We start from the raw sequence: 27,711 nt of genomic DNA, 5'->3' as shown, positions 1-27,711 counted from the left end.
ACATGCTACAAAACTAATGTCGAGCCACATTAGTTTGCTTAAAAATAAGACGTGAGAAAAAAACCCCGCGGGTTTTATTTTGATGTTTTTTCGGATGTGGAGCGTCTAGCGCGGGTAAATTGACGCTCTACAGCAGCAGTTCAGCTCCCGGCCGCTAGGAGGAGGAACACCGGAGGGGAGGGTTAGGGATCCTAACCCGCCGGTCCCAGCGTGGAGGAGGAAGATCCTCATCTCAACACAGCAAGACGGGACAGAAAACCAAAGGCACACACACACAAGAGGAAGGAGGGAGGGAGGGAGTAGTTATTACAGCTTTTTTGACTTCGAGGAGTTTCTTTTTTTGGTACATGGGGACGAATAATGTCATCTACAGCGAGCGAAAGGAGGGCGTTTGCTCATAAAATCAACCGGTGAGAAGTTATTGTTTAACAGCGACAGGAGTGCGTGAGAGTGACCTGCTGGACAGCCGCCACATATAGCCTGTATGCTAGGGTTTTTTTTTGCAAGGTTTCGCTTACTATAACCCGATATAATCACGACTGTTCCTTGTTGGGAGTAAAATAAAGATACATGAAAGCAGTTTGCGCTCTCATTGACGGTATCTGACACTTTGAAGAGTTTAGTAGCATGTGTTTTTTAGTGTATTTGTAATCCTCGAAAGGGCATAGTCAACAATGATTGGGCTACTTTAGTGTCAAGCTAGTTAATCCACTGCTGTGATATGTCATTGTGCTAAAATGTATTAAGCTGATACCGATCAAAATGCTTCAGAACCAAAATCAAAAAATGGTGATATTAAGATGATTTGTTCTTTTTGTCTTGTGAACGCCTAGCACCATTATTAACTTGCCTGTTTACACTTGTTATGAACTGGTTCTCCTTCTCTATATTAAGTGCTCGTATGAGCTAAAAATCAGGTAGTTCTCGTTATGCTGAGTAAACACTGGTCCAGGTGATATCATTACTGCATGTCACTATCTGTCATTTGGCTCATGGCATAACATGCTTTGACAACACTGGTGTGGTGTGTGTTTCTGTGAGAGTATTTACTATGAAGCTGTTTCTGCAATATAACTCCTGATAAAAATAGAGGGGGCATATCTGGCTTTTGATTTAGGGCTTTACCTGTTGCTGTACACTGCAGTAAATCACCATCACCTTATCTTCATGCTTAATTAAATTGTGTGTGTGTGTGTGTGTGTGTGTGTGTGTGTGTGTGTGTGTGTGTGTGTGTGTGTGTGTGTGTGTGTGTCATGACACAGCTTAGCCTTGCAACTCCAGATCACTCCTCTAGGAGCCTGTGAGAAAACAAACAGGATGACAGTTTCTTATCAATGACCTACATGTGGATTTTGTGACATTTCAGTGAAAACTTTGCTGAAATCATAACGTGGTTGACTTTTAAAAGGGTTTACTTTGTTAATATGCCTGCTAATAATCAATAACCAGAAGAAGTATTAGCTTCATTAAACGGTCTGCTACTGCATTCCCCAAGTCCCGTCTATCCTCTCCTTAGTGGGAACCCAGACCATTGTTTAGTGCCGGATGCAGGAAAGGGTGGGAAGGGGTGTTCTGGCTATTGCTCTTGCAGTCGATAGCTTTCCTTTTTCCTGTTTTAAATGGAGGTGTGCAGAACTGCAGGAACTGTTTCCACGTCTTTTGAGGATATAGTCTTGGCTCATAAAAGTTAAACATGCAAAAAAGGCTGATTTCCAAGAAGGTCATGTCATCGTCAGGAAGGTAAAACACCTTAGCTACATCTCGGAGTTGCGAGTAGAGGTCTTAGATCTTGTTCTCTGCCTTTTGTATTGATGGAATGACCGTCTGAACCATTGCTATGTAATCATGAGGCCCACAGATTGGGAAACGTTGAAGCCTTTGCAGCTGTGTATATGAAAGAAACAGACATTTTGTGGTTGTTGAGGAGCAGCTGCTTGCTGTCTCTGTCATAGGATTGTTTTTCCCGGCTTTGTCTCTCTTTAAGCCCCACATTTGCCGTTAGTCCATAAAGGCCATGGACAGAGCTCTGGCTCGGTGCCTGCTCCCTTGAGCCCACTCGCCACCTCTTTGTGAGTTCTGCTTGAGTCTCTATTCAGAACAGCTGTTGGCCTTCAGAATTGCTACTAGCATCAATAGCTGAAAACTCTGATACGGAGACTTTCAGGTCATGTAGGACATGTCTCTGAAACTGCGAGGTTGATGTAGAATCTTTTGCAGGGGTTTTAGTTCTGGGATCAGTACTTTAGTGGAGCATTCAAACACAATCATAGTTTGGTACATCAACACAAATCAAAGAAACCTACGTTATATTTTCTCTATCATGAACATCACACATCTTCTCCATTAACATCATTTTTATAATTACTTCTCATATAATTGTCTTGTCTTGTCTTGGATTAATTTAGCAATTGTTCTCTTTTCCCATGTCTAACTCCATTTTGTATTTTTCTCGTACTCAGGACTGTTGCTGCTGAGGTCAGAAAACAAGTGTCTAGAGACTATGGCTCTCCTCAACTTTCCAAGAAAAGAGGAGGATTGCACCACCCTGTGAGTCACCCTGTGTTTAACTAGCTGCAGATTTAAGTGAGGAGATTTGAGACTGAGAGTTAGTGAGAGTAGCTGGGTGTAACTTGTATTTAAGTTTAGATGTCAAAGAAAGAGGATAACTGTAGCTTTATTTAGTGCAGACAGTAAGTGTGAAACAAGGTGGTTTTGAAACATGATATACTCTACCTGCTCTTATTCACCTGTGTTGTTTGACAGCAAGGCAAAGTTTCTGCATGGATGCTCACACAAAACAGAAAAAGGCTAGTTATGTAATATGCTGTGTTTTGGAAAGCATATTTTTTCACGGTACAAGGACAACGGCAACGTTTTTAATGAATCAAGCAGAAATGTAAAAATATTCTGTGAGCTGTGATCCAGAAACCTCAAGAAACCAGACATAGTTTGTGGAGTAGAGATGATTTATTCATTGTCTAGATGTGCTCCATAAGGGCAAAGGAGATGAACTGAAATGGGTTTTATGTTAATATTGATGGGATAATCTGAAAAAACATATTTTATATTAATGTTTGAGTTGTATTAGACGCTGGTGTGGCTGTATTCATGCTCAAAAAAGCAGTTTGCTGAAATGTAGACACAAATGTATCTAGAATTATCCCAATTTTTGTTTTTGGCTATAACACAATGAAAAGAAAGTAAACAAGTCTTCAAAAACTGAGAACTGAAAATGAAATCTATTGCTGAACACATCATTGAAGGGCAACACTAATCCTATTCTTTTGTATTTTGTAAACAAATATATATGCCAGTGCTGTTAAGTGATAACATTTTGTGGTACTATGAGTTTAGTAATAATTGTCTCAATTTTAACTTAACAGAAACAATTTGATGCGTATGTAAATTCCCAAGGTTGTAAAATAAGTAGAAGTAGTGTTGACATAAATACCTATGTTTTATTTACATCCACATTCTGTATTTATGATCATTGTATTAATATCAGAAGTCCCATGTTGGTCTATCCTATAGGCTTGCTGTCAACTCTCTTCTGCACCTTGTGAGTCCTGCTGGTCCTACTGATCAGATGAAGATCTGTTATTATGTTAATGTCTAAGTTATTGCTACATGATAGTGTTATGTCGATTGACAGTTGCCTCTGACGGAGGTAGTTGAGCCAGTGGACTTCGAGGAGTATGTGAGCAGTCATGCTCCTGGGGTGGAGCCTGGCCCCCTCAGACAGCTCACAGAGTTTCCTCAGGATGACCTGGAGCTCCTCCAGCTGGACAAAGAGTGTACTACACTGGAGCCCCCACTGCCTGAGGAGGAGGAGGAGTAAGTCCAGCTGCTAATGGCCAACACAGCCGTCATACTGTAAAACACACATCTTACTGTGGTCTTTACAGTACCGCATACAGAGAGGATTAATATTACTGTAGTGGAGGACAAACTTCACTAGAGACAAGAACAAAGCTTCTCTTTATGTGACACTGAATGAACATAAATATTAAAGGCACGCTTTGCTCAATTATTAATGTGTTTTCTTATGTAGTGCACTGGATCCCAGAGTGAGAGATGCCTTGGCGGTCTACACAGATGACTGGCTTGTCATTCAAAGAAAGTAAGTGCTGTCAGTTGTGGCACCAGTTGAATTAACCTACAGTACATGTTTCATCTATTTTCTAATAATGTGCAGCTCTTTTCCCTGTTCAGTGTTCATGTGATTGACAATTACATTATTACTGGGATAACTTGTTCTTTTTTCCCCTTGTAGGTATCAGCGCTACAGCACCACATACACCCCTCAGAACTCTGAGAGCCAGAGGGAGAGGCAGCGAGGGCTTGTCAAACAGACCTTTGAACTGGATGAGGCTGCTGCTGCTGAGCGCCAGGATGATCAGGTAACTCAAGGGCTCGTTATCTTAAAAACTGAGTGACCATTCAGTCATTTTAGGTTAATTAAACAAATTTTATTGATCTACTGTACATGCAGTGTTGCCAAGAATAGAAAGGTTGGGGTTATTTAATACCAGCACATAGAACTGGAGAGAATAGCCAGCCAAAAAGGCATATTCCTCATCATGAGGGGAAGGCAGTACTCTGCTTGCAGCTGTTGTATTCTGCTCAGAGAGTTGATCATATAGAGAATGTGTAATAGATAATGGTCATACCTTCTCACTATCCATTACTCATTCTCCATATGAATCATATCAAATGAGTAATGGTAATAAGGTAATGGGATCTGCAGGTTATTGTTCTCCTTAAATTCAAAAACATCTGCAGGGAGCACTCAGAGGTGACATACTTGCCTGGAAGGGGGAAAAAAACACATGATCTCACTTCTGTGTCTCACTGTTGTGTGGTTCAGGATGACGCAAAGCGGCGGTCAGTCTCCATTGATGAGACCCCGCGGGGTAGCTGGGCCTCCAGTATCTTTGACCTGAAGAACTCCTCCCCAGATGTTCTCCTGCCATCTGTGCTGGAACGCACAGCTGCAGAGGACATGGACCGCCGCAATACTGAGGCACGCCTGCAGGGCCGCCACAGTGACCTGCTGGGCCTCTACCCTCCCCCTGATGAGGTTTGTATCAGTAGCCCTGCCTGTATCTTGTTATATAAATGTAAATAACCTGTGACTTTCTCAGATAATACATGGTTTTTGATTTGAACAATACACACCCTGTGCATCTGTTGGGGAAATCACACAGGCGGTGATGCATTTAGAAGAAACAGTGGTTAAAGAACAACTTAGTGGTTAGCATTTGCAGTAATAACCATTCTGGCTGAAAAAGCAAAGAGAGCACATTTCAGAAACCCAAATGTCATCAACAGAAAGTCAAAAGAAAAGGAGACTGATTGCAACGTGACCTCAGAGATCACTGCTTAAAACCACCACCAGCAGAACACTCTGGTGGAAATAATAGTAGATGTAGTTGCCATTTGTTCAGCTCGGAGAAACATTATTGAATGTTCTCATGAAGTGAATGTCCATTATTTATGGAGACTCAGCCACTTCCAGGAAACTGTTTGCTTTTCTTTCCTCTATGTTCGCCCCTTCTCTCTCCATCCTTCTTTATATCTGTGTACACATCATTGCTCTGTGTGCTGCTACGTTGCCATGACAGTGTGTAAATGTTGTATGGGTGTGTGTGTGTTTTGTACATGACTTTGTTTTCTTTGTGGCAGGATGAAGCGGTAGAGAGATGCTCTGCCCCTGAAGTACCTAAGGAACACTGTGGCCAGAGGATCATGGTGAAATGTTTGTCTCTGAAGTGAGCGACATTTGGAGTATAACAGCTGACATTTGTATTTCTACTATTATTATTAGAAAAACCCAAGAAACTTTCCGCTCATTTTTAAACTTTATTTTGTATGTTTTTCAGGTTTGAAATAGAAATTGAACCAATATTTGGAACACTTGCCCTGTATGATGTCAAAGAAAAGAAAAAGGTAAAAAAAAAAAAATTAAAGTAGATCATTTTTTATTTGGTGCAATTACATTACTTCAGTGACTTTTATTCTGTTAAACGACATACGTAATGCTGAGCTCACGCTTGACTAATTGAATTTCCACTGTCTCAAAATGGTCTAAGTGATCTTGCGGTTTAGATCATTGAGTCAAAACTGAATTAAAATCCTTTGACGTGCATTTCCATTATCATCTTTCCTTCCCCTCCCTTCACTGTTTCCTGCTTATCATGATCTTGTCTCCAACAGATATCTGAGAATTTCTACTTTGACCTGAACTCGGATCAGATGAAAGGACTGCTCAAACCCCACACTCCTCACGTAGCCATTTCCACACTAGCCCGGTCTGCCATTTTCTCCATCACATACCCCTCTGCCGATATCTTCTTGGTCATTAAGGTACTGAGAATCAAAACAATCTGACCTAATGTTGAGAGTCTAAGATTTCTTATTTGCTCATACAGAAGCTAATTTTCCCTTTTATTCAGCATGTTATGATGTACTTAAAATTACATTTGCACTCTATTATTACTCTGCATACACTCTGGAAATGAAATTCAAATATTAAATGTGATTGACATAGTGCCTTAATGTGTTAATAACGGTGTGTCCCTCTTCCAGCTGGAGAAAGTCCTTCAACAAGGGGACATTGGAGAATGCTGTGAACCCTACATGGTCATGAAAGAATCAGATTCATCTAAGGTAATGGATCCAGAAATGTGTGTAAAGCTGTTGCAATGCTCATGGCCAGCAGCCAGTATGCACGTGGGACACTTTTACTGTCTAGTCACAGGAATTACTCAATTCTGTCTGGATGGCTGCAATGCTTGCTATCATTTTTGGCATGTCCACTTTGTTGGCCCCTGTAGATTATTTTAAGCCTTTCTGTGTCTTTTAATTTTGTTTTATCATATATTGTCCACTCTTGTCCTGCTGCAGCACAAGGAGAAGCTGGAGAAACTGCGCATGCAGGCAGAGCAGTCGTGCTGTCGTCTTGGCCATTACCGCATGCCTTTTGCCTGGACGGCCATTCACCTTCTCAACATAGTCAGCAGTGTGGGAGGACTCGATCGGTCAGATCCTGATTCTGACTCTGGTACTGCTGACTCTACCCATGTCCTCATTTTCCCACACTGTCTCACGTGCATGTACACAGACATGTCACATGTCATATGTAACATGCATAATATCACATACAACACACATGCACATACCTCTTTTATTAATATATGCTTATACTCTGCCAGAGCGAAAAGGCCATGGAACGTGGAATGAGAGGAAGAAAAAGGGGTTTGAGCGAATGAGTGTTGGGGATGACATGTGCAACTTTGCCACTTTCCGTCCGGCAACGTTGACGGTCACCAACTTCTTCAAACAGGTCAGACGCTTACTCAGGGTATTGCTTATGAATCATATTGTAGTCAAGTTTTCCTTTCCGTGATGTGTGATGTAAAATGGCCAAATTACTCATAATTTCGCCAGTGAAGCTGGTTAGACACCCACTGGCAGCAAATGATTTAATGATAATATAATATAGTAACACACAGAATCGGTCACCAGTAAGCCATTTACCATAAAGATAAAAGTAAACTATACAACTTCAGGGAATATATGTTCTGTTTTAGTTTTTTTTCCAGCATTGATTGTGCAGTCAAATATATTTTGTAGTTGATCTGAGTGATAAAATATGCAGTTTTCCCAAAAAGAAATGTGCACAAGACATTATGCTGTGTGTTCTGTGATTACTGTGTGTAGTTCAGTTGTGACAGCAGTAACCTTATTCTGTAATGACATTTTTGTAACCCCCTTACAAACTGTGCTTTCCTGCTTGTGTCATAAAGGAGGGGGACAGACTGAGTGATGAGGATCTCTACAAGTTTCTGGCTGATATGCGCAGACCGTCCTCTGTTCTCCGCAGACTGAGACCTGTCACAGGTGAGCTTCGTGCGCTCACAAAGTCAATATCTTTATGTGATATTGTTTGAATTCATGTGTTTTTGGGTGTTTTGTGATTCACAATTGAAGTCTTTCTTCTGTAATGTATTTTGTCCCTCAGCCCAGTTAAAGATTGACATCTCTCCAGCCCCGGACTCACCTCATTACTGTCTGTCACCGGAGCTGCTTCATGTGAAGCCGTACCCTGACCTGCGTGTTCGACCCACCAAAGATGTGCTGGAGTTCCCTGCTCGCTACGTATACACACCGCACACAACTTACAGGTGAGGGTAGATATATATATATATATATATATATATATATATATATATGTATATGTACACACTCTAAGTCGACCTATACAACAAATGTACACTTACTCCTTTACTGCATCTATGTTTCACTGTATTTGTTTGGTTCTTTTTTTCTGTCTTTATTGTCAGACAGTCAGTAGTTTCAAGCAAAGAGGACAACAGGTTCTCTATTTCAAATATAAACACATTTTTATTGGTATCCATGTCTTGTAAAATACAAAAACAGAATTTTAAGTTGAGTTTTTTCTGTATATGTATTTACAACTAACACAAAATGTGTGATGATAAAATAGGATATTTGATTATTAAAAAACTTTAATTTAAATGGTTCTTGTTAAAATAATGTTTACAAAGTACATCAAGGTCAACACAAACAAATGATACATAAAACATTTTGCACGAGAAATAAATGAGAACTGCAACATAATCATAAGTGAACTAGCAAACATAGTTTCTGTTATAGGTATACTGCAGATATATAGCATATAAAGCCGATTTGGAGGGGAGTGCAGAGAAGGTACAGTGCTGAGATGTAGATGGACTTCATTCAGTGTAGACTGGGAGACCTCAGTGGTGACATTTAACAGCTATGACATGTCGTCACTCTGGAAGACAGAAATAATATGGTTAATCTACTGAACAGCAACAACAAAAAATAGTCCACCCACATGTTTTGAACAAGTGACTTACCATCTTCTGCAGTGTTGAGAGCTTTTCATCATTTGTCTCAATATTCTGTTTTTGGAATTCTGTGAAATGCTGTAAAATTTTCAGAACGCTGGAGTGCTCCTCTGCTTTCTCCTAAAAAGATGAAAAAGTACAAGTGAACCTTTTTAATTCTTGTTGTTATGTAATGGCCCAGTGTATGCATTTGTGAAGCTGTCTTTGCATCAATCAAATGAAAACGCTAGCTGGCTGTCGTGACAGTGAATGAAGTGATAGACTTTGAAGTAAAAGTTGTTCTATCTGTATCTGATTTGGGCTTTGTGTTACCTGCAGCTCTTTGATGCTGCTGGGGAACGCGTTGTTTATATATGTTTCCATCCTCTTCACTTTTGTCTTCAGCTCCACCTCTTCCTGCTCCATGCGGGCTAGCCAGTCTTTAGTCATCATCGTCTGAGCCTGTTGGTTGACCATCTGGGCCTGTCAAAAGAGCATCTGTCCATATTATCGTCTTCCCCCACCAACGTTCACAGTGCAGCTGGCAGCTGCCTGCCCCACAGTGTGACATGCAGCTTTCTAATGGCACTCTCGCTCTTTTATCTTTAGATAAAAGAGTTAGATTTATCCATATACATCAGCAAAATCAATTGAAGAATCATGTGAGGATTGTGGATATTTCAGAGGAAGAAAAATGAGGCGCCCAAACACAGAATAGTTGCATAAGAGACATAGTATAGAAAGATTGTGTTGTTTAACATTTTTGTAAATCAGCAAAGAGCTGTTTTGTTATGTCTGTTCAGCTCTTTTTTTCCCATATAGCCGATAAACAAAGAAGCTCAGTTTGATGAGGATTTTTGATACTTTTTCTGTTCCAGCATGTTGTGCCTTTCAACCTGCAGTTTGAATTTTCTGTTATCTCTCTTGAAATAGCACAACCATTCAACGGCACGCATAAAATCCGTTGTTTACATATTTCTTGTATCTTCTTACCTGTAGCAACTGTATCACTTCCTTCATCTGCTTCTCCACCTCAACAGCCTCCTCAGTCTGCTTCTCCAGCTGCTGCAGAGCACCCTCACGGGTCGTCACAGTCTTGCTGAGTTTATCTATCTTTGCCTCAGTGTTTTCAAAAGCGTAGTTCAGAGACTCGCTGAACTGAATGACACCAAACATGAGCACGTTCACTTCTTCCTGTGGTGCAGCCTTGACTTCTATCTTACTGGTCTTCCTGAGTGGGACTGCATGGATTGCTCTGAACGCCCCAGCCACACAAAGGAGCAACAAGCCCCAGATCATTGTGATAATACTTGTCGCTGTTGTCTAGTCTTCTGTTTGACTGAAGAGATCAAAAGCCTGTGATTTCTTCTCAAGCAATACAGTCTAGTCAGGAGAATGACTGTCCAGTGTAAAATCAAAGCTATCTTTTCTCACAACTTTAAAAAGATTGCTGTAAAATGTGTACTTGTCTGTCACTGCGGTGCAGATGTTTTCATCAGAGCACACAGGATGATGAATGTGGAGGGTGGTTGGCGAGCCTTATATTGGAGGTGTACGTGGTAAAACATTAACTCAACTGTGGTTCGATCTAAGGTCTTGTTGGTGGCCTTAGTCTCACTGACCTTGCCTTGAAATTTAAACCCTGAGGGACCCATTTTGTCATGTAGGTCACAAACACATGTGAAATACATAACAACATGTATGGAGCACTCTCGTGTTTGGTGAAAATAATGTATGGTTTTCAATGAGCAGTATGTGAAGGTGCATAATAAATGTTACTTATTGTTTAAAACATGTAAGTGGTCATGTGCCGAGTCGTTGCCTCTTGGCAAGCAGATAAAAAATCAGCTGTTTCAAAATAAGCACAAAAGTAACCTCCAGTGTTTAGCTTGGAACGGAGTTAAGGTGACTTTCACCATGCAAATTCCACTGTTGGGTCATACTCTTCCCACATGAACACACAAAACTTTTTTTTTTTTTTTTTTGGGGGTATCAGTATACTGTATGTTATGATTTTGTTTGTTGTTAAAATGAATTTGTCTCCATACAGATGATGTGTGATATTGCTGAGAAATGTTTAAAAAAAAGAAATTGGTCATTTAAGTGCAATTTACAACCAAGTAAGGTTTGAAAGCTCCTCTCTGTTATGTGAAATAAATCCTAAAATAGGCAATCCACTTGTCGCTGTGGTCTATAGACTAAACAAACCTCGTAAGAAGACTTAAAACCCCTTAAGTCCTTAATGTCTTTGCTGTTTTTTTTATTCTGTCCTTGTCATCTTTCCTTGTCATGTTCATCTTTCCCTGTTTCTCACTCTACTCTGTGTATCATTTTGCCTCCCAGGAACTTGCTCTATGTTTACCCGCAAAGCCTGAACTTCAGCAGCCGCCAGGGGTCTGTGAGAAACATTGCTGTGAAGGTTCAGTTCATGGCCGGAGAGGACCCCAGTCAAGCTTTGCCGGTGAGTCACAGCCAACCATAATCAAGTGACTGATGTTCTCAGGAAAATGTAATTCCAGTCACAAAGAACAGCTTGAGGCAGTGAAATACTATACGTCTTCGTGCTAGAGTGAACTTCTTCAAGGCAGCACAGTTTTTGAGCAGTACAGTTGGATCGAGGAAGGTCTCGTAAAATTAGTTTTATAACTTTAGTTTTGTTTACTGTCTACTTGCTTGAAATGATTTCCCACAGAAAATTTTATTTTAGTATCAAACACTAAGCCGCTGTAGACTTTGAAGGTTGCTGGTAAAATAAGTAGTTTGCTCCATGGCGATGAATCAGTGCAGTAAAAAAATGTTAGAACGTCCAAAGAAAGTCTCAGACCTCTTCTACAACATAATCCATGTCTCATTTGTCAACCACATACTCAGACAGAATATCTCACAAATACAGCTAAATGCACTGCATGGGCATTGTGGTCTTATTGCAGTCACTTACATGAAATGGTTAGCATTAGCTTTCCTATGCTACACTTTTGAGCTACTTATCATCTTTGTAATTAATACAGATTTGGATGGCATACCCCAGTTTGCTAGTTAGCTTAACACAGCAGCTTTTAAACAATGTCAGGCTTATTCGAATTCTCAATCTTGCTAAAAGCAACGAAAATGGCAGTGCACTGTTTTCCCATTGGGGACACGATTGGAAGTGTTGTGGAGTCAGTTTGGTGAAAGCCATATCAGTTATCTTTCTCCTAAATATGATCGGGCAGACATTTATTACATAATTAATATCCTTGCTTAGCCACGTCTAACTGCAGCCCAGTAACAAGAGAAAGGAGAGAGACTTTCATAGTTCACTTTACATAGAAATGTGATGTGAGGCTATGCTCTCATATTCTTTACTATATGCACGTCAGATCCCAAATTACATAATTAAGAGCCAAGCATGGATTTGCATTTAAGGGGCTTTAAGCCTAAAGGTAGCCAGTGTTTGATGGAGTAATCCTTTACATTTATTAATCCATTTCATCTACCTGAATGTTACCAATCTTATATATTTCCTGGTTTGCTTCCCAGAAAATTTAGATTTGATAAGAAGATCAGTGGTTGCATTTTTCGTTGGTTAATGTTGATTGTTGTCTTCGCACAAAGTCTAAAATCAGATATTTAGTAGCATGGTTCAAAAGTTATCAACACACAATGAAGTTTTGTGTATAGAGCTGAAAACATACTGACAGGGAAATTCTTTCAATGATTGACAACACTGCAGTGAAGTCAAGTGATTCTGTGAAAACATTGCCCTCTGTTGTTCATGGTAAACTGTTTTTACTGTCATTTTGACCAGGTCATCTTTGGGAAGTCTAGTTGTGCAGAGTTCATGAAGGAGGCAGTGACACCTGTCATCTACCATAACAAGTGAGACTCAATCCTTTGCACCCCTCACTGTTGACCCTCCACTAAAGTCCATCCAACTTGTCTTCTTTCTGAGCGTCTTCCTTCAGCATTGCGTTTAACTCTCGCCCTTTAGGTCCCCTGAGTTCTACGAGGAGATGAAGATGAAGATTCCTGCCAATCTAACAGATAACCACCATCTGCTGTTTACCTTTTACCACATCAGCTGCCAGCCCAAACAGAACACTCCTCTGGAGACCCCTGTGGGCTACACAGTGAGTAAACTCCTTCAGCTGGCCCAGATTTAATACTTCCACCCACATGCTGACTTGTTTGAGAGCTCCTTCTGTTGTCTTGCCATGGGAAAAAAATCATGTGTCTCTACTTGCAGTGGATCCCTCTAATGCAGCACGGCCGACTACGCACTGGCCCCTTCAGTTTGCCTGTCTCTGTGGAAAAGCCTCCACCCAGCTATTCTGTACTCACCCCTGACGTGAGTGTATTTAAAGAGAATGTTTGAATATCAGTTTGCCTGCCATCACCTACTTCTTTGTGATGTGACTGAATGTTAAATGAGTTGAATGTCACTGTGGCAGGTTCAGCTTCCAGGCATGAAGTGGGTGGATAATCACAAAGGAGTTTTCAATGTCGAGGTGACGGCGGCCTCCTCAGTTCACACACAGGTACACAAATATTCTTTTGATACCAAAGTTTCTGCTTTTTCTTGTTTTTTTCTCCTTATCTGTAAAAGCCCTTTTAAAACTTAGTTAGTGATACTGCAGGAGGTCTGGAAATCAAGGACAAGTACTACATACATTTCATCTATGTGCACTTAAATTTATGTTTCCAACAAATTAGATACAGACAACCAAGAGGTATTTATACATACACCATCACCATGTACTCATTTATAACATTTCTATATCTTTGCAGTACATATAATGTGAGAAGTATGCGCATGTAATTTAATAACACGTAACATTTGGAAAATCACAGAAATGCCAGATTCTGTGGTAAAAGTCTCTAGAATTTCAAACGTATTAAAAACTCTTGCTGCAAAATGAAAATTCACCCAGTTCAAGTGGTATATATGATATTGATTGTGGTTGTACTTCTAGGATCCCCACCTGGATAAGTTCTTCACTTTAGTCTATGTCCTGGAGGAGTACTCTTTCCCCTTCCGCTTGAAAGATGTCATCATTACTGAGGCAAACATGGAGGGAGAGCTGAAGGCTAGTATGGCGGCACTAAGAGGGGCTCTGCTGGATACCTGTGTCAGGTTTCTGCATCAGCTGCTCAACAAACTTATTCAGCTCATCGTCTACCCACCGGTGATCGCGGGTCAAATTGGTGAGCATGCTCTGTAGGACAGCTGTCTTACAACAGTTTTAGTGCTATAGATTTAAAGAGCACCTCTGGGAACAAGGCTAAAATACTAATTTAATTAGATTTTGATTTGATTTTGATTTGATTATGATTACTCATAATATAATAATTCTTGACCAACAAAACTGTTTTTATGTACTTTGTGGATCTTACATCAAAATGATTTTTTCAAGGGAGAACATCAGACATTCTAAGCACCAGTATATAGTACCTTTCATTAAATACATCAAACTTAATGTTTTGATATGGCCAAACATTACAATTTATTTCTGAAGCATAAATAATCTCACTTAAAAAATTGTGTCCACAATCCTGTATCATTTATTCTATAGATGTAGTTTCAAGTTCTGCCTCATGTCCCTCTTATTCTTAATTTATCTACAGTGAACCTAGGCCGGGCTGCCTTTGAAGCTATGGCTTTATTGGTAAACCAGATTCACAAGAACCTGGAGGGGAACCAGGATCAGCACGGTCGGAACAACTTGCTGGCATCCTATATCCATTACTGCTTCCGCCTGCCCACTGCCGAGCCAGCGATGCCCCCATCAGGTGAGTTATCAGACTGAACTGTACAGCTTACATCTGAGAAGCAGAAAGAGAGCCTGTTGCACACATGACTGTTGATTTGCGAATATCACCCAAATAACATGACTGTTCCCTTCATCTCCATGAGTAGCAGGCACTCAGTCCTATGAGATGCCGATGCAATACGCCACCTTATCGAGGGCAACAGCCCGTCCAAGCAGCCTGCACCTGTCTCGCTCCAAGAGCATCAGCAACTCGAACCCCGACCTGGCCAGCACACCAGTTTCCCCTGATGAAGAGGTGCAAAGGATTATAGGGAGCAAAGTGAGTTGTACCTGTCTTTCTAAATGTTATTTGTCAGAGGTGAAGTTAGTGTGTGTGCAACTTCTGGAAAGGCTTTTAAAGTGATTAAATATACATTTAGTTTAAGAGTTCTTGAAATTATGCAGTTTTATGTGAGATCTGCACCAGTTTACTGGCTCCAGATCATATGCATAAATTATTGGATTTGCACTTTTATTTTATTTGCAAAATGTCTTCTATTTTATTTTGTCTGCCATGAAAAGGGTAATGTTTAAATAATGAATCACCATGTTGTCATAAGTTATTCGCTTCCCTACTCATGAAAAGAAACAGCAGTGAAAAATGATTAAGTCTGTCTTTTAATGAATTTCATGCTTCCACTGGTGCCATATTCCCATGTTATTTTGTTGTAATGATAATGTCACCCTGCTTTACCGATCTCTTCTCAGCAGATTCAATAATCTGAGTTGACTGAGAACTATGTGCCAACAGTTAATGATGCCGTTTATGTCAGTGATGCAGTTACGCTTTGTGCCTCTTTCTCTGTCTCTTGTGTTTCATACAGTACCTCCAGCCTTTCCTTTGGTTTCCCCTCTCCTGCTTTCTTTCCTGGTTCCAGTTTCAGTTTTCTATACTCTACATGCCCTTTTCCCCCCAGTTGTCTCCCTTATGGTAATTACCCTTCCTCTACTCACTGTACCTTTGCCTCTTGCTACACTGTGTGTGCGTGTGTGTGTTTGTGTGTGTTTGCGGTGGCTTGTGGCAGGGCATTGACCGTTCCCACTCCTGGGTAAATTCTGCTTATGCCCCTGGGGGCTCCAGATCTGTGCTACGCCGGAACCCCAACTCCAGCTGTGAGCTCAAGCAGGTGCCAAATCCCTCCTCCTCCTCCTTACCTTCACCTCCTCACTACCTCCACCTCCATCACCTCCTATCGGTCATTCCCCACGTCATTTCTCAGGGGTTGCATCTGTGTCCTTTCCGCATCTCATTCTGCTAGCCGAGTCCTACCTATCATACTTCTCCACTAAGAACTAAAACTTTGTAAATTTTCACAATTCAGCCTCTCACTGCTGCTTAACAGAGCATATCTGTTGTGTTTGAGTGACATAATCTCTGCCTGGGGCTCCTCACCACCATTGCACTCATCAGAGTTCATAGAGGGTTCTGTGGCCACCCATCCATTTCCATTCATCCATTCTCACATCACTTTGTCCTCATCTCTGTGTGTTCACCTCACCATCACTCCGTGTCAGGCAAACGACCGCAGCTGCAATCGCATGTCTGCCTTTCTGGACAGCGTGGCCTTGTTTTCAGTTCCCACAAGGCAGATTGCCAAGAAGGTAAAACTGGCATCTACTATAGCAAACTGTAGAACTCTCTTCCACTTTAACAAAATAACATATTTTGATGTCCTAACATTCATCAGCGTTTAGTGCCATTCATCATCATCATTATCATCATTTTAACAATTGTGTCCGTCTGGAAGTTATCGTGAAAATTTATGTCTTTATATACTAACATTAAAAGAGTCAATTACTGGGTTTGTCTGAAGATTTCCTGATTAAATCGGTGCAAAAGGTAATGATTAAATGTGCTAAATTTGTTTTTATTTGAATTTGTTAGCTTATGGTAATTTATTTGAATAAAGCTGATTTTATTTCAATTAGTTTAACCTGCCTGAATAAGTATGTATCAGTACAAACCACAGTTCAAATCTTGCTCTTTAACAAATCAAACACAAACCACTTTACTGTGATTGTTTTCTCATGTGAGCTAAAGCTTGTTCTGTGTTGGTTCGTGTCTAGCTGCTCCACGAGGAGCTGGCGTTACAGTGGGTAGTCAGCACCAGCACAGTGAGAGAAGCAGCACTGCAGCAGGCTTGGTTTTTCTTCCAGCTTATGGTCAGTATACATTTCTAAATTTATATTACTTTTAAACCACATTCTGAATGGTATAAGGAGAGTACTGCAAAATCAAGCCACAAAACACACAGAATGGCATTTGTAATTATAGCAGGAAAGGTAATATTTTCACAAAGTGACTATTTTCCCTTTCCTCCAGACAAAGAGCATGGCCCATCACTTGTTCCTGACCTCAAAATTGGACATTCCCAGGCGCCAGCGTTACCCAGACCGCTTTGTGGACGACATTGCTGCACTTGTGTGTGCCATCAGTGCAGACGTTGCCAGCCGATATCACAAGGTAGCCCACAGAACTACAGCACAAGAACTAAACTGATGAAAGGCAGCTAAGCTATACTTTGCTTTCCTTTTGATATCACACATTCCTTTTATCTAGTCAAATCCATCTCTCTCTCTCTCTCTCTCTTAATGAATGGATCTCTCTCTCAGGATGTGGAGCTTGTGGAGAGGTTAAATAGCAGTCTGGCCTTCTTCCTGAATGACCTGCTGTCCCTCATGGACCGGGGCTTTGTGTTCAACCTCATCCGCTCCTACTACAAACAGGTGCCTATTGCACCCTCCCCATTCTCCTTTAATCCCATTGCACCCACACATATTGTCATATCTCTTTGACTGTCTCTAACAACAAACTTATGTGTTAAACAGATTTCCAACAAGCTCCACACAGCACAGAATCCCAGCTCACTGAATGCCCTGAGGATGGACTTCACCCGTATTGTCTGCAGCCACGAGCACTACGTTATCCTCAACCTACCCTGCTCCACTCTCAGCCCTCCAGCTTCCCCCTCCCCTTCCACCTCCTCAACCACCTCACAGGTACTGGAGCAGGCTGGAAAATGTGTTTCAAAAAGTATATTGCTGTGTTCAACTAGTGTACTGCTGTGTTATTTCATGATTAGGTTAGGTTTGTTTTGCTGTATTTTTTAGCCATTCTGGAAAAAATCATCAGATAAACACCTAAAATGTAATTTGGTTCAATGTGTTACCTCAATATGCTTTCCTACTGCTCATCCTCACTCTTGTATTTGTTGTTGGATACATAGAGTTCAGCATTTTCCAGTATGGTCCAAGACCAGGGTGTGGCCACCATGTTTGAGCTCTCCGTCCCTTTTCGACAGCAGCACTTCCTATCTGGCCTGCTGCTTACAGAACTCTCTCTGATCCTTGATCCTGAAGGCGAAGGGTAGGCTATTATTAGCTGTCTATATGAGAGTCATTCAGTTGCATTCAGTCCTCCCATAGGGATGATCAGAGATTTAATTCTGAAAATTAAAGTATAATATAGCATTAAGTACTGTATATGTGTGCACTACCAAAATCATTGATGTAGTTTTATGTTGTTTGTTTTTTTTTTTACCACAGGGTTTTCTTCCTTCATAAAAAGGCCATTAGTTCCGTTCACTCCCTGCTATGCAGCCACGATGCAGACCCTCGCTACAGTGACCCTCAGGTCAGAGCCCACATCGCTCAGCTCTACCTGCCCCTTGTCTCCATCGTCATGGAGACCTTGCATCAGCTCCACGACTTCTCTGGTCAGAGGAACATACAATACATGCTACCCACTAATACTGTTACAGCTATCTGCCTCCTCCAGATTCTCAAGTTTCATTTTCAGTACTACTGCACCTGAGAATGCTTTTCTTATTTCGTTGCAGACTCCTCGCCTGCTCGGGTCCGCCATGCCTCAGCCCACGCTGACGATGCTGACCCAGACGGCAGCAACACTATCAGTCAGTCTGTTGCCATGGCGATCGCTGGCTCCCCTTTGCCGCATGCCAAAGCCAACCCATTTGCTCTGCCCACAGTGGTGAGTGATAGCGGCAGGGGTCAGATCGTTCCCCCGGGCCCTACAGACTGACAGGTCACAGATCGGCCCATGTGTGGGAGGCTGCTGCCTCTGTTTGACAGACGATCACTCTGGCCTTTCTCTAACTGCACACAAACACTTGTTCAAAAAGCATTTACATTTTTTCTTATGTTCTTTTTTAAAGTACAACTCCTCATCTTTGCCTGTAGGTGGCTCTCTCCATTTTCTTTATAACTCACTGTAAACAGCCATTTTGTGCTATTCTGAAGCAGGTTTAAAATACGGGCACTGAGTTTATATGTTTGTCCTTACCAGGCTGGGCGCCAATCCAGCTCTCTGTCTGCTGAGTGCAGCAGGACTCTGCTGGTGTGTTTCCTGTGGGTGCTGAAGAATGCAGATGCAGCTCTCCTGGAGCGCTGGGTGTCTGATTTGTCTATACTGCAAATCAACCGCCTGCTGGATCTGCTGCATCTCTGTGTCTCCTGCTTTGAATACAAGGTACAATAACTAGACGCTGACACTGTCACTGTCAATCCAATTTTTAGATACTGAAATTGCACAAGCTACAGTACATTATTACAGATAGTCCAATAGTTGTTCCAAGAAAGTTTTGTCTTGATAGAGCAGCTCAGTGTTTTGTTTTGTTTTGCTTCCAAAGGAAATATTACCAATCAGTTTGTTTATGTTTTGAGTTTCCTCTTTATTGCAGTGTTTACTATGTGTTTTATTGACTTTTGTTTTATTTGACTCTGCCATGTGATGGTTGGTGGTCGTAGGGGAAGAAGACTCTGGAGAGGATCAACAGCCTGACGTTTAAAAAGTCTCAGGACATGAAAGCTCGTCTAGAGGAGGCCATACTGGGCACCATTGGAGCGCGTCAGGAGATGGTCCGTCGCTGCAGAGGTCAGAAACACAAGAGCACGGTTGTGTGTGTGTGTGTGTGTGTGTGTGTGTGTGTGTGTGTGTGTGTGTGTGTGTGTGTGTGTGTGTGTGTGTGTGTGTGTGTGTGTGTGTGTGTGTGTGTGTGTGTCACTGAGGTGTTAATATGTCCGTGTTTATGGAAATTGTACTTTGTTTACATTTCCAGAAAGGAGTCCCTATGGCAGCCAGGAGAACGTTAGGTGGAGAAAAAACGTCTCTCACTGGAGGCAAAATACGGACAGAGTGGATAAGTATGTATATTCTTAAATATACATCTAACCTGATGTTTGCCTGTAATAAAAGAAAGTTACTAACAGATTTCTGTATTAAAATTTAAATTGTAAACATGATTTGGTATATAATAATAACATACATGGTATTGATTATTTTTAAATAACACCTCTAACCAGGACTAAGGCTGAGATGGAGCAGGAGTCTGTGGTGGATGGAAACTTAGCTACAGAGGCCTCTCTGATAGTACTGGACACACTGGAGATTGTAGTCAAGGTAAAATGATGGAATAATATCATCGTGCTAAATGTGACACCATTTGTATACAATACACATACAGTAGTACTTTCTGTTTTATGTAGAATTTCCTCTGTGTAATTTGTTGCGCCTCTGTCCTCTTTCAGACTGTGGTGGCATCAGAGCTGAAGGAAAGTGTGTTAGGCGGGGTGCTGAGAGTGCTTCTCCACAGCATGGCAGGCAACCAGAGTGCCCTCTTCCTGCAGCACTGCTTCACTACACAAAGGGCTTTAGTCTTCAAGGTACATATAGTATATGGCCACATTTCCACTGCAAGAACATTCTACAGGGACTAAGAACTTTTTGAGGAACTATTTTCCTCTGCCTGCATTTGTACTGGAGAGATCGAGGTCTAAGTGAAGTTCCAGGATGATTGTTTTACCCTCCAAAAGGTCCCTGCTGGGGGGATTTAACTTTTGGGGACAGGGGTCAAAAACAGACTTAGCTGCTTCATTAATAAAACAAGGATTCACTTTTATGTCTGTGTGGGATAAAGGGAGGATATTTCTTATTGTTCATTGAAGTTTAAAAGTTGTCAGCTTCTGGACTCTTTTGCTACAATCTAATTTTAATGTAACTTGAAATATTGTCCCAAGAACCCCACCCCACACCCACTACTTTGATCCTCCAGCTCCCTTTTGCACTTATTAGGGAAAATCAGAATAAACAATGATACAAGCACAAGCATGAACAAAATAATTTAGTTCTTGACTATTCATCTTGCTTTTTATCATTGTGCCAAAAAAAACACTTGAATATTAAAGAAACACAAAGTAAATCATACCCAACGTCTTGTATATAAAGTGAAAGAATGTGTTTTTGTGTGAAGTTCCCAGAGATGCTGTTTGAAGAGGATACAGAGCTTTGTGCCGACTTGTGCCTGCGTCTCCTGCGTCACTGCAGCAGTAGCGTTGGCTCTGTCAGAAGTCACGCCTCCGCCTCTCTTTATCTGCTCATGAGGCAAAACTTTGAGATTGGAAATGTAAGTTGAAACACTGTTTGTGCGCTGTAGGTAAAATGAGTTTTGAGATCTTATTAAAGACATATCATGAAAACAGAAATATATTAACATGTACAAGACTTTTGTGGAATAGATGCTATCATAATGTCGTGAGTCACAATGTCTTATTTCTGCACTCGGACCAGAACTTTGCACGAGTCAAGATGCAGGTCACCATGTCACTGTCCTCACTGGTGGGAACGTCACAGAACTTCAATGAGGATCATCTTCGTCGGTCACTCAAGACAATCCTGACGTATGCTGAAGAAGATCTGGAGCTGCGTGACACACCCTTCCCAGAGCAGGTATGTTACAACCATCACACTGCCTGTTCAGCATCCAGATCCAGATCTGGAGCAATTAAAACTTAAACTGACGGGCTGTGTTGTATCTTTAAAAATTGCAGGTCCAGGATCTGGTGTTCAACCTGCACATGATTCTTACTGACACTGTGAAGATGAAAGAGCATCAGCAGGATCCAGAGATGCTCATTGACCTAATGTACAGGTACTGTGGTGCACATCATTAAGGCTGGCATATAAAAAAATAGCTTCACATTTGGAAACCACTGATATCCACAATAACATTACTTTCTCTCGTTTTCAAGGATTGCAAAGGGCTATCAGAACTCCCCGGACCTACGTCTGACGTGGCTTCAAAACATGGCAGGGAAACACTCGGAGCGAGGGAACCATGCTGAAGCTGCCCACTGTCTGGTCCACAGCGCCGCACTGGTGGCAGAATACCTCAACATGCTGGAGGATTGCCGCTACCTCCCAATTGGTTGTGTCACATTCCAGGTCAGTGAATACTGTTTAAATGACTCATTCTTCTTATAAACAACACAAGTAGGCAGGATGACACATGTATAGGAGGTTGTCGCAAAAACTGGAGCACAAAGATTTAGGCCCACTATTAATGAAACATTGAAATTAATATTTTTTTGTGTTGTTTTTTTGTTTTTTTTACTTTTCCATTTTTTCCTGCAGAATATTTCATCCAACGTGTTAGAGGAGTCAGCAGTATCCGATGACGTCCTGTCTCCAGAGGAGGAAGGCATTTGTGCTGGGAAGTACTTCAGCGAGTCTGGCCTAGTGGGCCTCCTGGAGCAAGCAGCTGCCTCTTTTAACATGGTACGACTCACATTCTCCGACCACACGGTGACAGACTGCATGTTAACACAGCACAAGGTTACATCATTAATATGTCTGCAAGAGTATGAAGTGATAGAACTGGCTTTCCATTGCGCTGTAACTCCAGGCTGCCATGTACGAGGCCATAAATGAAGTGTACAAGATCCTCCTGCCCATCCATGAAGCTAACAGAGACTTCAAAAAGCTGGCTACCGTCCATGGGAAGCTGCAGGAAGCCTTCAACAAAGTCTACAACCAAGTAAGTTGATTTAAAATCACCAGCAATTATTTGTCTTGAAGAGAAAATAAACTTTATCCTGGATTCTGTCTCATGTGCTTTTTTTCCGTTCTTCTTCAGAGTTCAGGATGGGAGGTAACAACTTATTTTGTCATATTCAGTATATTTCAGTCATCGATTAATTGTATTTTGTATTGACAATGTTTTCTCTCTTTTCCGTTGCTTGATCTCTTCTTCCCTGCTGTGGAAATTACTGGTGAGTGACACACAAGTTGCTTTCACCATTTGACACAGTTGAGTTGAGCCACTGTTACAAAAGACTTTTTATTCCTATTTGCCGCCTTGCTACTGTGGTGCAATTACTTGTCAGTCTAAATATAGCTTTTCCCTGTGTCCCACTCAGATGTTTTTCTGTCATCATTATTCAGTAACAGGAGAACAGTCATTTCAGACTTCACATCTATTCTGATGCTTGAAAATGAAATGGGGCTGAGTAGCAATGTCTGAAAAAAATAAGTGACTGGGTGTAAAATCTCAAATCAGTCAAATAATGTGTCCACAAACTCCATGAATGTAGTTTTTAATAGAGTAAATTGATACTTGAACTATCTTATATGTGTGTTTGTAAATGTAATGTGTTCAACCAGTATACTTTTTAATTGTCTGATGTTTTAAACACCCTTTCAGTGTTTAGAGAATGTTTGGGACCTACTTCCGGGTGGGTTTCTACGGCTGTCGGTTCGGAGACCTGGATGAACAAGAGTTCGTTTACAAGGAGCCATCAATCACCAAATTAGCCGAGATCTCCCACAGACTTGAGGCATGTTAACTACTAGTGTTACTAATACACATGTCATTGGTGATTTATGAGAAAAGTTTCTAAAGATGACTGTCTTTGGTTCGCAGGAGTTTTACTCAGAGAGGTTTGGGGATGATGTGGTAGAAATTATCAAGGACTCCAACCCAGTAGACAAAAACAAAATGGATCCCAACAAGGTAACAAGATATGTTTACAGGACATGTGACTAATTTAAAAAAAACACTGCAGACATCGTCATCGTCGGGGTATAACTGAAGTGTGTTTGTTTCAGGCCTACCTCCAGATCACCTACGTTGAGCCTTTCTTCGACACATACGAGCTAAAGGAAAGAATCACCTACTTTGACAAGAACTACAACCTGCGCACATTCATGTACTGTACTCCTTTCACTCTGGATGGCCGTGCCCACGGTGACCTGCACGAGCAGTACAAACGCAAATCCATCCTGACAACATCTCACGCCTTCCCTTACATCAAGACACGGATCAATGTTATCCACAAGGAGGAGGTGGGTATCTGCCCAGGAGGGATTCTCGTCGGTGGCTATACTGATGTATGAATGGGGGAAAAAAAGAAGAAACAATGTGAAGTGAACTCATACGGTTGTTTTTTGGTTCTTCAGAACATTCTTGTCCCCATGGAGGTGGCCATTGAGGACATGCAGAAGAAGACGCAGGAGCTCGCCTTCGCCACAACCCAAGACCCTGCAGACGCTAAGATGCTGCAGATGGTGCTGCAGGGTTGTGTGGGCACCACTGTCAACCAGGTACTTCTTAGATACATACTAATAATGATAAGGGAGTTTAACCCATATCATCCGGGAATATAAACCCCATCTGAATAAGATGTAAAGTGTGGGTCGTTGCTTTAAGTAGTGACAGACATTCTTTAGCAGATATGTAACACTTCCTCCCCCTCACAGGGCCCCCTTGAGGTGGCGCAGGTCTTTCTCTCCGACATTCCTGATGACCCAAAGCTGTTTCGCCATCACAACAAACTGCGCCTGTGCTTTAAAGACTTCACTAAGAGGTGATGACACACTCCATGTCCCACATGCAGACAGCTGTGTAACTAATAAAAACAAATGCTGACTCCCTGTGTCTACTCTGCTCTTTCCGCGCAGGTGTGAGGATGCCCTGAGGAAGAATAAAGCTCTGATTGGGCCAGATCAGAAGGAGTACCACAGAGAGCTGGAGAGGAACTACAATAAACTTAAAGAAGCTCTGGGTCCTCTCATCAACCGCAAGATCCCACAGTTATACAGAACACTGCCAGCTCAGACTACGCAAACACAACGGTAACTTGAGAGACATAAGACACACGCTCCTACGCACAGACACACTAAATAAGCTCATGCTGCTTCTCTAACCCCATCAAACCTTCACTCAAGTAGAAGAGCAACATAATACCAAACTGTATCATATTGTACGTACTATTTCATCCTGTCACGTTACAGCAATCCAACATTAATTAACAAAAGGAAATCGGTGCAGTTCCTGTTTGAAGATGGAAAGTATCACCACATGTTTTTTTAATTTTCATCTGCTTTTGGCATCAGCTCTGTTTTTGCATGTGAGAGTCTGTGGACTGCTGGTTTATAATCAAAAACAGAGCTGCAGTCAACAGCACCTGTCAGTGATACTGTGTAGAGCCTGACCAATACTTGAATTTTGGGGCCGATACTGATATTAGGGAGTAAAATATCTGATATCGATATATAAGCCGATAATCTTATATATGCAGAATACATAAACACACTTTTTTTCTTGCAATGATCGCTCACATATGGTTATCAAACACAAGATATGTAATGGAGGCGTGATATTTTACAGTTTAACAGTAAACTTTACTACATTCACTATTCTTCAAATGGTTATGCAGATATTAGGATACATATTTCATAAAATAAAGTGACGTAAAATATTCTTTATGGTCTCCTTCTTTCCTTCGCAGGAACTCCTACAGTAGGTCCAGTCTCCGCAGAGTAGACTGCTGAAGCAGAAAACGGGAGAAAAACGCAGAAGAACATCCCATCCTGTCTATGCCCCCCCCAGCCCCCCCGCTGCAACTGTCACAAGCACACACCCACCGTCCTCTCCCTCCTTTAGCTCGTTATTTTACCCACCCAACCACCACCTAGCCAACCCCCTGCCTGCCACCCTGTCATGCCATAATCCCGCCCCCCCCACCACTTCCACCACACACTTGTCACCTGTTTTCTTTACTGAACCACCCCCCCCTGCTCTCCGTCACCACCACTCTCACACCTCTATAGGACAAAACCCTCAGCTGTTTATACTGGAAGGTTATCTGCACTGTAAACACCATCATTTGAAGTAAAGCTCTGACTTGTCAGCATTTAATACAGAGCTTTCAAACGTAGTCTCATCACTGACAACCCAAAGTAAATCTCTCTGAGCTTGAACTGGTTTTAACTTTGGGGTTTACAGGACTAGAGCTGCCAAACTCATTTTGTATCCAAACCGATCGGGATTCATTCTCGAGTGTTTTCTGTTTTTCTTTTGTTTCCTTAGTGTTTGCTTTTTGAAGAGGCTGCAGGTTGTTAATCTTGTTTCGTGGCCTTATTCAATTTAAGACTTTTTTTTTCTAAACTATGCCTGGTAGTAACCAGCGCCAGGCATGCTTATTAAATATTCCCAGGGAGTTTTCTTTTGTTATCAGCAGGCCAAATAACTAACATTCCTTCTTCCTCAAGTTGTCACATTTATCTGCCCATCTCTCATTATAGGAATTCATTGTAGAAGGAAGGTGGGGATGATTCTGTCCAAGCTCAGACCTCAGGTCCCAGTCTTGAGTCCAGCTGGGACCGAAAGCATCATTAGTGGGTGGGCTAAAAGGCCGGTTAGGATGTTTAAATGTGTTTTTTAAACTGTGAATTCTCTTCTAATGCACTGCAGTCACGTCAGATGTTTATCACAGAAGCGCTGCCTGCGGCCTGGCCATCTCCTTCACCCACACAAATATGTTGAAACTGTGACATTTACTATCACCCTGCAGCACAGTCTGATAACAGTCTGTGTGGTGACTCTATTTGAACTGCTGTCAAAAAACACTCCAAATATCTTGTATATGTGTGCACCACCCTAGTTGTGGACAGTTTATAGTCTATGTAGCCATTTCCAACTACTGTATCTATTATATTGCACTATTGTAAACAAACTGCAGCACGTTAACACTGTAGCGACTAAAATATCTGTGCTTTTGTTATTTTAAAAGGCTGGAAAATGTTTTTTGTTTTTTTTTTACCATAGATAAAGATTTTTTAATTTATTTACACTGTCCTTTTTTTACTGCCTTCTATTAAATTTCTCTTCCTACACTTCTGGTCAGCTTTTATTTGTGAGGCTACAGAGCCAAAGAATAGACACTGTAAAACCTTGAGTTGACTAAATGCTCATTTCAGTCACATTATTTACACTGTTTTGTTGGAACAGTTATTTGAAAATCTATAAAAGGGGATTTGTCTGTACTCTTCAATAATGACTTTATACAGTTAGTTTTACACTGTATTTAAACGTAGCTTTAATTAATTTTGTGACTGTTTATGGTGCTGTCTCATGTTAGACTGCTGTAATACTACATAAAGGACTTACATTTGGTTGATATTTATCTGCATTATAATAATTATTAATATTGTTCTGTTGTGGTAGTTCATTTTAAGCAGATGTGTTTTTTACAATACATTTTATGATCAGTTCTTTATTGTATATTTAAACAAACAGAACCAAGTGTAAATAAATATATTTCACAGACAAATTCAGACTAAGGATAAAGAAAGTGTTTAAAAATGGGTAGACAAATGAAAAAAACACTTTCCCAGACACATCTATCTTTACTGAATGTCTTTTATCAAAGTTGGATTTTAAGTCTTATTATAAGGTTTAGGAGTTTATGTCAGAGGTAAGGAGTCATGAATATATCAGGATATAAAGTATAAAATGTCTTCATATCTTTCAAAATATTTGAATGTTTCCACTTTGGGTACAAGAGCACTTAATTGAACACCTTAATACATTGATCCCTGTGCTGAATCATACGGCTTTCTACATTTGCACAGGCCTGCACTCGTCCCTAAAGTTTAAGTCATGTAGTTATAATGACGAGGCAAAGATCTGTTTTTCATCCAGATGTCTTTCCTTGCCTTCATTTACTCCATTACTCTTATATTCTGTGACAGTAGGTGATCCACATTACAGACTGCTGTTTTGTCTAATTTACCAGAACTAAAGACCCCTCATTCATAATCAGGCATTTTACATCAACTTAAGATGGCTTAGCTGAGCAAAGCTGGAAGTCGTCCAGTTAACAAGATCAAGACTCAATCTCTTGTTTGGTGTTATTAAAGTTTATTATATATAATATGTAGTATCTCAGAATAGGGATTACATATCAGC

The 27,711-nt window shown here is 41.1% G+C and overlaps 2 protein-coding genes across 2 annotated transcripts; one reads left to right on the top strand and one right to left on the bottom strand.

The window, feature by feature from the left end:
• The first annotated feature begins 257 nt into the window (after positions 1-257).
• Positions 258-25,362, top strand: LOC128378229 (dedicator of cytokinesis protein 7-like). Its single transcript, XM_053337673.1, has 50 exons — positions 258-410; positions 2,460-2,547; positions 3,653-3,834; positions 4,052-4,120; positions 4,274-4,400; positions 4,868-5,080; positions 5,686-5,771; positions 5,883-5,949; positions 6,217-6,366; positions 6,589-6,669; positions 6,907-7,063; positions 7,215-7,345; positions 7,809-7,902; positions 8,024-8,186; positions 11,220-11,337; positions 12,664-12,734; positions 12,847-12,985; positions 13,102-13,203; positions 13,307-13,393; positions 13,829-14,060; positions 14,481-14,645; positions 14,773-14,945; positions 15,691-15,792; positions 16,181-16,267; positions 16,733-16,828; positions 16,989-17,129; positions 17,279-17,392; positions 17,495-17,665; positions 17,893-18,032; positions 18,212-18,381; positions 18,505-18,656; positions 18,972-19,154; positions 19,433-19,559; positions 19,744-19,828; positions 19,988-20,084; positions 20,213-20,347; positions 20,935-21,087; positions 21,252-21,410; positions 21,512-21,612; positions 21,713-21,905; positions 22,095-22,238; positions 22,366-22,497; positions 22,597-22,611; positions 23,171-23,296; positions 23,383-23,472; positions 23,568-23,804; positions 23,919-24,062; positions 24,219-24,325; positions 24,420-24,593; positions 25,250-25,362. The coding sequence occupies exons 1-50, from the start codon at positions 361-363 to the stop codon at positions 25,290-25,292; spliced, it is 6,363 nt and encodes a 2,120-aa protein (XP_053193648.1). The 5' UTR covers positions 258-360; the 3' UTR covers positions 25,293-25,362.
• Positions 8,387-10,372, bottom strand: angptl8 (angiopoietin like 8). Its single transcript, XM_053337672.1, has 4 exons — positions 9,870-10,372; positions 9,210-9,359; positions 8,907-9,017; positions 8,387-8,821 (listed from the first exon to the last, which is right to left on the bottom strand). The coding sequence occupies exons 1-4, from the start codon at positions 10,173-10,175 to the stop codon at positions 8,804-8,806; spliced, it is 585 nt and encodes a 194-aa protein (XP_053193647.1). The 5' UTR covers positions 10,176-10,372; the 3' UTR covers positions 8,387-8,803.
• Positions 25,363-27,711: the final 2,349 nt, after the last annotated feature.

Source organism: Scomber japonicus, chromosome 18, assembly GCF_027409825.1.
Source record: "Scomber japonicus isolate fScoJap1 chromosome 18, fScoJap1.pri, whole genome shotgun sequence".
Classification (NCBI taxonomy): Eukaryota; Metazoa; Chordata; class Actinopteri; order Scombriformes; family Scombridae; genus Scomber; species Scomber japonicus.
Note: the sequence above shows the minus strand (reverse complement) of the source record. Positions and strands in the feature narration are given on the sequence as shown.

Bases quoted from the DNA above. Each gene is read 5' to 3' on its own strand.
- LOC128378229 (XM_053337673.1), top strand. From the start codon at position 361: ATGTCATCTACAGCGAGCGAAAGGAGGGCGTTTGCTCATAAAATCAAC. The intron at 4,401-4,867 runs GTAACTCAAGGG...TGTGTGGTTCAG, and splicing joins CTGAGCGCCAGGATGATCAG to GATGACGCAAAGCGGCGGTC. The intron at 12,986-13,101 runs GTGAGTAAACTC...CTCTACTTGCAG, and splicing joins AGACCCCTGTGGGCTACACA to TGGATCCCTCTAATGCAGCA.
- angptl8 (XM_053337672.1), bottom strand. From the start codon at position 10,175: ATGATCTGGGGCTTGTTGCTCCTTTGTGTGGCTGGGGCGTTCAGAGCA. The intron at 9,360-9,869 runs GTAAGAAGATAC...CTCTTTTGACAG, and splicing joins AAGTGATACAGTTGCTACAG to GCCCAGATGGTCAACCAACA. The intron at 9,018-9,209 runs GTAACACAAAGC...TCATCTTTTTAG, and splicing joins GCAGCATCAAAGAGCTGCAG to GAGAAAGCAGAGGAGCACTC.